The 12,169-nt window shown below is 45.5% G+C and overlaps 1 protein-coding gene across 5 annotated transcripts in view; it reads right to left on the reverse strand.

The window, feature by feature from the left end:
• PRG4 (proteoglycan 4) overlaps positions 1 to 12,169 on the reverse strand; it is a 331,309-nt gene that overhangs the window by 92,552 nt on the left and 226,588 nt on the right. For all 5 annotated transcript variants that reach the window (XM_085601683.1, XM_085601686.1, XM_085601685.1 and 2 more), the window contains exon 15: positions 6,742 to 6,885. In XM_085601683.1, the coding sequence (XP_085457809.1) occupies positions 6,742 to 6,885 (144 nt within the window). The remainder of the gene's footprint in view (positions 1 to 6,741; positions 6,886 to 12,169) is intronic.

Below are 12,169 nucleotides of genomic sequence, written 5' to 3' on the forward strand. Positions count from 1 at the left end.
GTCTAGAAGAAGAACTGGCGGAGCGGCCTAATTCAGACACCCTACACACTCTACACTTAAAACAAGATAACTATAAGGCCCTAGTGACAAATAGGGCCAAAGAACTGGGAAGAGACACATTGGGCAGGATCTATGACCAGGGAGATAAAGCAGGGAAGTTAATCGCATGGCTAGACAAAAAAAAAACTGGCAAGTAGACTGGTTCCGGAACTAATCGACAAAGATGCACACACAATCACGGACCCCCAGGACATAGCTAACGCATTTGCCCTCCACTTCCAACAGGTCTATACCTCCCAGAACCCTTACACGACACAAGACTCTATCGACCTCCTAAGAGACATAACGCTTCCTAAACTCGCAGAGTCAGAGCTTGAATATCTTGAGGGGGCACTCACACCAGAGGAAGTGGCACTGGCAATCAGGGGACTTAACTCGGGGAAGGCATCGGGGCCCAACTGGCTGCCGATAGAACTCTATAAACTTGGGGCAGATGTCATCGCCCCCCGCTTATGCAACATGTTCAGGGAGAGCAGGGAGATCGGGGAGCTTCCCCAGGACCAAAGACTGGCCACCCTAGTAATGATCCACAAGGAAAGCAAAAGCCGGACAGATTGTTCTTCCTATAGGCCGATCTCTCTATTGAACGCCGAAACAAAGATCTTAGCCAAACTCCTTGCTAACCGACTAATTAAAGTCATTAATAATCTCGTACATACGGACCAATCTGGCTTCATGCCTCAGCGCAACACGGCGCTGAATCTGCGCAGGGTGCACGGAGTGATGGGGAGGGCGTCCACAATACAGGAGGCAGTCCTGGTATCTTTGGACGCCTCAATGGTGTTCGATATGGTCAAATGGAAATATTTATTTGCGGTACTCGAGAAAATGGGCTTTGGGTCCCAATTCATCAGGTGGGTGCAACTCCTTTACTCAAAGCCACTAGCCCAGATAGTGGTCAACAATAAAATATCCGAAGTGTTTGAGCTAGGCAGAGGCACGAGGCAGGGGTGACCGCTCTCCCCCCTCCTGTTCGCCCTGGCCCTGGAGCCTCTGGCGTCGTGGATATGGAGAGATCCGATGATCTGTGGATTTAGGTGGGCGGAATCCTGGGAGGACCGCATCTCACTGTATGCGGACGACATACTACTATTCCTAACTTCCCCAAAGGTCTCGCTTACAGCAGTGCTTGACATCTTCGCCATCTTTGGTAGATACTCAGGGTATACCATAAACTGGTATAAATCAGTGTTGTACGTCCTCAGGGGACCTCTCACGGGACTCCCCAGGGGCTGCCCGATATAGATCACCTCACAGGGCTTCAAGTACCTCAGCATTTATATAACCGCCAACCCTGCAGATAGATTTGCACGGAACCTGCTCCCTCCCTTGCAGAGATTCAAAAGAGACTTTGAACGCTGGATGACACTCCCACTCTCGCTGCTAGGCACAGCCTCCCTGTTTAAAATGATGTCCCTGCCCCGATTCTTATATGTCCTGCAAAACTCACTGGACCTAGTTCCTGCCAGTTATTTTAAGGAGATCGAGACCTTACAACGCCGTCTGCTATGGAATGGGAAGCCACGCATAGCGCTACCCAAACTCAACCTCTCCTGGTATGACGGCGGGATCGCCCTCCCCAACCTCAAAAAATACTATTCGGCAGCGCATCTGGCAGCAATTAACCAAGGCACATATAGGCAGGCTGACGTCCCAGGCTATGCAATGGACCGGTGGATACTGCCCGGGGGGAACTACAACCGAGCGCTCTATTCGAACGCTGGGAGACGCCAACTTACGGGACCAACTAAACAATCGGTGCAGGTCTGGAGGGCAGCCTCCAGGAGCATGGGGTGGGAACATAAAGTCACCCGAGCTACGCCGTTATGGGACTCCGACAGGCTTGGCAACCTCTGGTCTACGAAAGTCTTTGACAAATGGGACCTCATTGGCATATCGAAAATAGGCGACCTATGGGTAAAAGGTGAGGTTAAGTCGTTCTCCACCCTGCAACAAGAATATGAACTTGCTCCTACAGAGTATTTTAGATACATGCAAATCCGCCATGCCTTATACTCCTGTTTTCGAAAAGGAGAGACCCCTCCTGACGCTGCACCCCTTGAAGACCGACTCCTCGATGGATACTTACCAACGAAGGCCATCTCACTCACATATAAAAAGTTAGTGAATCACTCGGGAGACCCTCTGGTGAGATTGAGGGAGAAGTGGGAAAGGGATGGCATAATACTAGACGAGGAAGATTGGGTGGCGGCGGTATCTTCGCCACGAGAGGTAGCCATTGCAGCAAAGCTGAGATTAGTACAACTCAAAAGTTTGCACCAAATCTACGTCACGGGGCCAGGGATGGTACTAATGGGTAGAGCACCTGATGGTAATTATAGGCGGGGTTGTGGGAACGAAGGTACCTTCCTCCATATACTGTGGGAGTGCCTGCATATCCAGAGGTACTGGAAGAAAATACATGAGATTCTGAGTAAAGTGTTAAATCATACACTCCCCCTGGAGGCTAAGAGATTTCTCCTGAATGTGTGGGAACCAACGGACCTAAACAGCACACGCATGACCTGGGTCACACTGGGACTAATGATAGCCAAACGCAACATCGCCCAGAAGTGGGGGGCATCGCACGCACCGACTGTGAGGGCATGGGAGAAAGACATGGATTGGTGCATGTTTCGGGACAAGTATGTCTATGTAGCTAGGGGATGTCCCAAAAAGTGGTCCCACATATGGAACGACTGAAACGCTTAAAGGGGAAATCTCTGTACCCCACCACTGATCCCAGCTCAAGATGAAATGTTGCAGACATGACACGAACCACCAGCTACCTTCGCATTGTATATTTATAAATGCCTGAGAACCTTGTAAAGATAAGACACGATAATAATAATGTACTCTGCCTTGTGTTGTTGATACCTATTGTTAATAAAAAGAAACTTTAAAAAAAATATAAGGGACTAGCTCTGAGAGAAATATAAAGACTCAGCAAAACCTCTCAATACTTGGTTTGCATAAGAATTTTAGCTGTGTTGGTTGACTGACATTTTTTTAAAGCACACTGTTATCCAGGGACTGGGTGTCTTGTGTTTGGCAGAAGCATCTATCTTGTAGGTAGGGGTTTACATACATTGTAAATATGCAATAATATTTCACTGTAAAAACCACTGCTATTTTGTCTGCTACTCAATTCCCATCATGTTCCAATTATGAATGAAAACTTACTTCTAGGGCTGGACAAAGTGGAACTGGACAGTTATCTATTGTAGTTAGATCCAGCCTTCTAGAGGATGACACTATCATTTAGCTACCGATGGACCAGAATAGTAAGTTTTGGGTAATCAATAGATTGCATGGCAAAATATTGGGCCTGATTCAGAAACTGCACTTTTGAGTAAGTTTACACTTTTAAGTGAGTTTACTACTTTTCTGTATTCACAAATTGCACTTTTGTAGTAACTTACACTTTTCTATTAACATACATAAGTCCAGCGCCACACGTGGCCAACCATTGGCACTGCAACACCCTCCCATAGAAAATAATAGGGTTAGAGACTTAAAATAAATCTCTATAGGAAATAATTATAAACGAAAATGAATTATTTAAGATTGTTACACATATAAATAAAAAGAAATTATTGTTAAAAAATATAGAAAGCTAACATTTCTATATATTAATTAGCATTGGTTTATTGATATTTGTAATCGTTTTAAAAAATTTCAGTTAACTTAACACTATTTCCTATCGGATTTTATTTCAAGTCCCTCTTTCCATTATTTTCTATGGGAGGGTGTTGCAGTAAAACTGCCTGGCCACGTGTAGTGCTATACTTACTCCAAATGTGTACGTTATTACAAAAGGGCAGTTTGTCACTTCTGAAAAGTAGTAAACTAACTCAAAAATTGCTCTTTTATGTATTAGTTAACATTCATTTATATATTTATTTTTCTATTTTAAAAAATAAATCTTATTTAAATTGAACATTATTCCTATGGGGTTTTATTTTCAGTCCCTACCTCCAAGAGTTAGTCAAACCTCCTTGTGAATAATAAAGGATGCTACAGAGGCAGGAGTACACAACAAATGCCCAAGGAAGATATTCTCCTCAGCCTGAAGAGGGGGACAGGGCGTATAGCTCACAAGGCCTTCACTATACGAGGCAGCAGACAATGCTCAGGCCTTGTAAATGTTAGTCATTTCCTTTACAAGATAGCTACCAAGTTTGCGGGAGAACCTAAAGACTCCTTCACAAAACTCTACTCTTTTTCGATTGAGCATTTAGGGCCTCATTACGATGGTAGTGGGACCACCACGTCAGCAGGTTGGTGGCGGTCCCACAGCCATCGGACCCTGCATTACTTCCTGCCCCGTTATGATAGCAGGCAATGCTTAGCGGTCAGAGAGACTGACCTCCACGGATCTGACGGGCTCAAGGAGCTCTTCCGACGGAGTGTAACGCCCACAATGGTGGCTGTGCCTGCTCAGGCACTGGCGTAGGTATTACGATGTCAGTTTCCGCCAGCTGTTTCATGGCGGTGTACCCGCCATGAAAATGCAGACTGAAACGGATATTGGGGGCCCATAGCGGGCCCCCCTTCTCCCCTGGCCCTCTGACATGGGCCCTGGGGGGCACTTATGGTGTCCCACTACATATCCCTGCACCATGTGGCAGGCACCGCATGGTGCTTGCCACATAGTGCAGGGATATGTACAGAATGTATCTTTTGTTTTACGGCGTGTCCTGCAGCACACGGCACAATACAAAAGATACACATTGCGACTGACTTGAAGGCGGTCGCATCATGATACCATTTGTGGGACAGCCGACAGCTAGTCGGGCGGTCTCATTTCCAAAGGGATGGCAGCCGGAAGTAAGTCCGACCGCCATCCTAATCAGGCCCTTAGTGTGTGTTGGGACCATGAACCATTGTAGGAAAAGAGAATGCCCAAATAACAAAATGTGTTAACTCTCACAATTGGAGTACCCCTGATATAAAAGGTTCTGTATTTTTTTGGTTCTTGAGTCACATAACATCATGAATGTTTTAGTATTGTTAATCTTTAGTTTGCAGGCTTCGATAAAATCAGTAAATGTGTCCTTCAGTCTCTGCAGGCCGACGGGGGTCCTCAACATCAGCACTGTGTCGTCAGCATACAACAACACAGGAACCAAACGTCTGGCAACAATAGGTGCGTTGGCCTGCAGAGCCTTAAGGGCATCATCGACCCCATTCATAAAGAGGAAAAAAAATGGGGCCAGAACACAATCCTGTCTAATTCCCCTCTTGATTTTAAACAATGTAGAACATCCTCCATTGGGACCATAGCAGAACTTAGCAGACACATTCTCTAACTATTCGGGACAAAAAGGTACAAAATATGCTTGGGGGCCCCAAGTGAGAGCAATGTATGCCAAAACATCAAGTGGTCAACCAGATCAAAGGCGCTTCTGAGGTCGGCCAAACAGAGGGAGCTTGACTTGGCCTGGGTATATTTCCCGATGAGCAGATCCAAGTTCACACATTGCTCCACTGTCCCAAACCCCCTTCCTGAATCCATACTGGGGCTCTGAAGGCACCATTGCATCATGTTGCAAGGGTGCCTCCATTGCAGGGATGATTGTTTTTGTGCAGGAAGCGAAACCTTTCTGCACAAAAAAACATAATTGATGCCATTTTCCTCTTTTTATGTGCATAAAAGAGGAAAAAAAGGAGAAATAAAGGTATTTCTCCTCATTGCACCACTCCTGTGCCTCCCATTAAGGGAAATGCAAAAACAACAGTTGATGGACAGAATGTAGAACAATGTCATACATTCAACCCAGTACAGAGATCTGGGCCTAAATCCATCGTTTTTTTGCTCACCATGCCGTTCCAGTTTGAACCCAGCCATATGCAAATCAGTCTTGACCCTGTGCCTCATGGGAACAGTCCAGCCCGAACTGCCAAGCCAGGTCCTCCCTGGACTGGAAACAAGCATCCTAGGACTGGTTTCGGGGTTTCACCCCTCTTCAGCCAGGATAGCTTGATGCATTTTTCTCTTTCCCATTAAGGGAGGCATAGGATTCTGACGCATTCCCAGCTTTACAAAACTTTGTATATCTGGGAATGTGTCAGGTTCCATGGATGTTGTGTGGGAACAACCACAGAAACACGCATGGATGCCCGTTTCATGCAGAGTAATGGGTGAAAGTGATCCATATCTACAAGGCCATGAAAAGTCACGTAGGGGGACTTTACGTGGGGGACTTTACGTGGCCTGGTAAATATGGGCAGGTAAATCAGGTCGGGAATGTCTCAGGCTCCATGGATGTTGTGTAGGAACACCCACAACAACACCCTTGGAACGCCCCTTTCACGCAGAGTAATGCATGAAAGGGGCCCATATTTACAAGGCCATGAAAAGTGATGCAGGTTGACTTTACGTGGTCTTGTAAAAATAGGCAGGAACACTGCGCCACCGGTGCGTCAAAAAAAGTGACTCACCAGCAGTGCAATGGCCTTGTAAATTTGTAAATGAGGCCCATGATATTTTTATTTCCACCCATGTCAGACACTTTTCCTTTCCCGCCCAGCGGCCTTATAATGCAGTCAGTCCTCTCCAAAGCCAACTCAAGGGTCATCTCCTGCACATGGCAACAACTACACATTGTCAGCTAACAGCCAAAAAGGGCCTTGTGTCCTTAGGGCAAACTGCATTTTGATTTTCTACTGGCGATATACCTGTATTGGGGTTCTTGGGCTTGATAAGTTTGTCCGCCTTTTTTTTCTTCTTTGACACGCGCCTGGATGACGTTTTGCTGCTCTGGTGTGATGAGGAGGAGGATGACGCCGAGGCCATAGATTCATTCTCACTTTCCAGGACCTCTACAATTTTAGTAAATGAGATTTGTTAGACTAGGGCATAATTTTTCTTTGGATCACACATTTTATTTGCTTTTTTCGCACCAATAAAATATTGTGTACAAGACAGGTTAGCATTTGAAATAATACACACTGATAGAGAACCATCACACGACTAACCCACCTGAAATTGGAAAATATATTAGCAAAGTACCTCCACCTTAAATAGTACATTATGGTGCAGTAAAAGCATCAGGGCTGTGATCAAGAAGTACTGTTATGCTGTTTCTATCCTGACCAGAATCTCTGGGGCTGTGCAGGGCAACCTGTGGTCTTGTAAATGGTGCATCTGTCCATTCCTCCCTGCCACTTGCCAAGGGATGGGCGGCCTACATTCTGCCACTTCTGTGGAATGTCAAATTTGGCATATAAATAGCCCAGCTCTACAAGCAAGTGTGCGCCATGACCGCCCTCCCAACCATCCAAAATGCCCAACAAGTTAACCTCAGTGACTAGTGGGAAGTTTTGACCTATTACACCATCCAGCTGGGTGTCTTTTCTATACAATTATGTAGTAACAACAGGACAATTCCAGATAATGTACAAGAACGATCCCACCATGTTACTACATCTCCAGCAGGCGGCTGACAGAGATCGGCCACAGCTTGGAGGGATGGCTAATATACTCAATGTAAGTTTTTAAATTGTATGAGTCAGAGACTGGCAGAAATTTGCAGCATCAGGGGGCCATTTTTGCCTGAAGCCATTCGTCCCCATCTAGGACTCCAAGGTTCCCCTCCCACTTTCCTATGACGCTTGGGAATGGGTTGGGTACATTAATGATTAGGGTCTTCTTAAAGCCCCCTCCTTCGCAATATCCTACATTATAAGTTTTGCCTCCAGGGAGTGGAACACAGGACTACACTCAACCCACCCACAAGGAGTCTGTCCAAGGTGTGCCTGAGCTACAGGAATCTGAAAACCTGCCTCTTATGGAGATCAAACTCAGCTGTTAACTGTTCAAAGGATTTCATGTGGTCAGCATCCCAGGTGTCTCCAAGACTGGAGTCACCAATTAGGTCCCAAGAGTTAAAGCCTGCAATGCCACCACCTCTTTAATGTGCTAAGCCATGGCGGGGCCTGTTTGGTTACTCTTCCCTGCCAACCTATGTGTTTAATTGCCATTTTCCAGCACTCAAGTGGGATTTTCGTAATTGCAGTCAAAGAGTGAGAGTCCGGGCGTCTTAGAGTAAGGTGTATATGTCTTGTGGTGGTAGGAGAAATAGTTCCAGATATATTGCTGCATTTCCCCTATGACAGAATAACCAATTGTGAATGGGTAATAACTGGGAACCAAATAAATTGGAGGTTTGGGATCCCAACCCACTCTCAAATGACCCGCCTACCCACAGAAATCATGTAATGGAAATTTGCTGTGTGTCAAATAATTGTTGGGGTAGTAAGTGATGTTTTGCGTAATGTAAAGGATACGGGGAAGGGCAATCATTTTCAAGAAGGCACTTCGATCCATAATAGTGAGTGGAAGCTTAGCTTAGTTATTGAGGTCCCTCTGATGTCCACTCAGCAGTGAGGCTATGTTGCAGGGAGCACAGTCAGGGGCCAGTGTTATCTTCATGCCAAGGTATTTCAGATAGGTAGGAGCAATTGTTAATTTCCCTATATAAGGGATTTGAGGGGGAACTCAGTCCAGTGGCATGTGGGTCAATTCTCTCCAATTTACCCTGACACTGAAGGCATCTCTAATCACCCTTAACATATGGAAAACTCTTGCAATAGAGCCCTCAGGTCTCTGTAGAAATAAGAGGAGGTCATCTGCATATAAGGAGATCCTATCCTCAAAGGCTCCTACCAAGCTGGAATCCCAGAGGCTGGCATCCCACCTGATCCACTCTGCAAGAGGCTCAGCAACTAGGGTGAAAATGAGCAGAGAGAGCGGACATCCCTAGCAAATACCATGGGGTATGCAGAATGGGGCTGAAAGAGCCCGGTTCACTCGGACCTCGGCTCGTGAACGGGAAGGAGTACAGGACTTTTACAAACCCACAAAATCATCGACCAAATCCTATCCTCCTCAGCACCGCAACCATGAAGGGCAAGTGGACAGTATCAAAAGCCTTCTGGAAATCTAATGAAAGTAAGACTGCTTCACCCTACAGTCTGTGAGTACGTGTTAGTGCTAATTGAAACATTGGAAGGCATTGCCTGGTACTTCTGCCAGGTATGAAGCCATTTTGGTAATTTATCAATTAGGGCACAGATTTTTCGAACCAACCTGTTTGCTAAAACCTTTGCAAGAATTTTGTTTTTTATGTTATTAAACAACATTGGTCTGTATGAGGCACAGTGGTGGCGGGGTGCCTTAGGCTTAAGGATTTTGACAATACTAGTGCTGCATAAGATGTAGGAAGGAAAGTTCAACCTTTGTTCCACGCCTGATGGTATGACTTAAGAGGGTGTGCCGTAACAAGTGAGAAAAACCTTTTAAAAATTCTACTGGGATGGATGCCGTCTGGGCAAGGTGTTTTGCCTCTCGACATGTCTATGATTGCCTGTTGTGGTTCAGTGTCAGTGAAGGGTAGGTCCAGTTCATCAGCACCTCAGGTCTGAAGCACTGGTATAAGGAGATCAGGAATTATTGGGCGCTTCTGTTCCATCTATGGTGGCATTTGACTGCACAATTTGTTTAATTATCACACACTTGTCAGCAAGATTGTCTTAAAATATTGAACAAATTAAAGTGAACAGACAGTATAGTGAAACTGGGAATGAAAATACAAATACAATGCAAATACAAAACAATGCAAAGCTTACTACAAACACATTGATGATGACATTTTTATACCAAGACCACAGAATTTCCATGCCCTGGTCTAGGCTTCCTCTTAGAGGCTTATTTTAGTTATTTTGTCCCTGTTCTACAAGCTTGAGTGATCAATGCTTACTGTGGTTTGAATAATGAACGATCTCGCTGTGGTAACAATAAATCAAGCAGACGTCTAAGAGTTGTGGCAGTCCATGTCCATGCACCACAACTAAGTGACTCCAGGTTAAATATCAACACTTTAATATGGTACACTACACTCATTAATTCCAAAAGTGAACAGTAGCATAGACATGTAGGTAAACATGGCGCTAGTGATGGTCAGTGACAGATATAACACTTCCTAAAAAACAAAAAATTGAGATAGTACATTATTTTTATCGTCAGGTTTCAAATACACCATCAATTGCACAATTGATTTGTGAATGCTAGTACTGGGGTTTGAATTGCCAGAAGGCTAATGTCATAGGGTGCATGTTCGTAGCTGAGAGTTGGGAAGGGGAGTGCTATACCCTTTCAGATGCAATACCATTCTGAACATGATGTGAAAGGATGTGGTATACCAATTGGTTTTTATTGGTTGGGTCAAAATTGCCCATTATTAAGAAAGGAGAGGGATCCTAATAAATAGACGTTTCTCTTTGATGGTAACCGAGACGCACAAGGATGATCAGGGAAGATTTGCTGCAATATCATGCCAATGGGACGGTAGAACATATAACAATGTATCAGTAAATATCCCGCCGGCACTGCACCAGACTGCCTTTCCAGAGTTAGGAAAATTCCTACTCACACTCCCCGGTGGAGAACTGATTATGGGGGCGATTTCAATACCACCATGAATGCATCCATAGACCGGCAGCCCCCTAGAGACCATAGTGGACCCAACCGCAAATTAATAGAATTTGCAGACGCACTTGGCCTATTAGATGTCTGGTGGACCAGGTACTCGATAGGACGACAATACATATTCCACTCTGGAGTACATAATAGTCTCTCTAGAATAGACTATATCTTTACCCTAGCCACGGGAATGCTAGGTATAACAGAGATCACGCACCTATCCAGAGGCATATCGGACCACTCACCGATACTCATTGCATATACACCCTTCGCCCCACAAAACCAAAGACTGTTTCCAATTCGCCCAGGGTACCACAAAAATCATAAAATAAGCAAAGACCTTATTAAGGTGACAAAGTGCTATTTTGAGGAAAATCAGTCCCCTCACCAGTGACCTTATGGGAGGCAGAAAAGACAGTACTTCGTGGGCACGCGATCTCCTTAATAGTGGGACAGAAGAGGGAACGACAAAACCACATAGATAAGTTAGAACTGGAAGTCTCATTGGCAGAGGCTACACATGCGGCGGACACTACTGAAGAGACGACACACAGACTACACCTTGCACAACAGGAGTATAAAGTTTACACAAGGGAGGAGGCCGCTAGTGCGCTCACAAAAACGCAACATACTGTCTACGAGCTTGGCGACAAAGCGGGTCGGTTACTGGCCTGGTTGGGGAAGAAGGAAAGGGCGAGTAACTGGATAACACAGATTAGATTAGAGGACGGACGAGTAGTGACCACACCGCAGCAAATCACGGAACCGTTGGCGGCACATTATAAGGCAGTATACACACCAATAGCTACCACAACTAGGCAAGACAATCTCGCATTTCTTCACGACATACGAATGCCCACTCTAGCTTCAGACGCGGTAGCTGCTCTAGAAGAAGATATCACACCGGAGGAACTCACACAGGCAATTAGAGCATTGCACACGGGGAAGGTGGTAGGACCCAACAGGATTCCGGTCGAATTCTATAAGTTAGCTGCGCCCCAACTTGTGCCACATTTGTTGGCCATGTATAAGGATAGCTTAGAAAAAGGGATCCTGCCCAGAGACCAGCACCTTGCCACTATAGTGGCGATACATAAACCGGGCAAACCAACAGAGCAGTGTACATCCTACAGACCGATATCCCTGATCAACGCAGAAGCGAAAATACTTGCTAAGACGCTGGCTACAAGACTGCAACCTCATCTGTCCGCAGTGATCCATCCGGATCAGTCCGGCTTTATGCCCAACCGTAATACAGCATTAAATCTGCGAAGGTTACATGGAGTGATGGGTCGTAGATCGACCATAGCAGAGGACGCAGTGATTCTGTCGCTGGATGCACGAATGGGTTTCGACTTAGTTGAATGGCCCTTCCTTTTTGTAGTTCTTGAGCATCTGGAGTTTGGGCCAAAATTTTTTACAATAAAGGGAAGAGGCACAACCTCACAGGCCCAACGGCGCACGCGATACACATTTGGTTTGAGGCACAGAGAGTACTGGGTTGGGAAGGAGTAGTCACACAAGCTATGCCTTTATGGGACACAAAGAAATTAGGAATGCTGCACAACACCAAGGGCTTTTACAATTGGGACTTGATAGGTATATCCAAAGTCGGAGATCTGT

The sequence above is a fragment of the Triturus cristatus genome, chromosome 4_2 (assembly GCF_964204655.1).
Source record: "Triturus cristatus chromosome 4_2, aTriCri1.1, whole genome shotgun sequence".
NCBI classification, from domain to species: domain Eukaryota; kingdom Metazoa; phylum Chordata; class Amphibia; order Caudata; family Salamandridae; genus Triturus; species Triturus cristatus.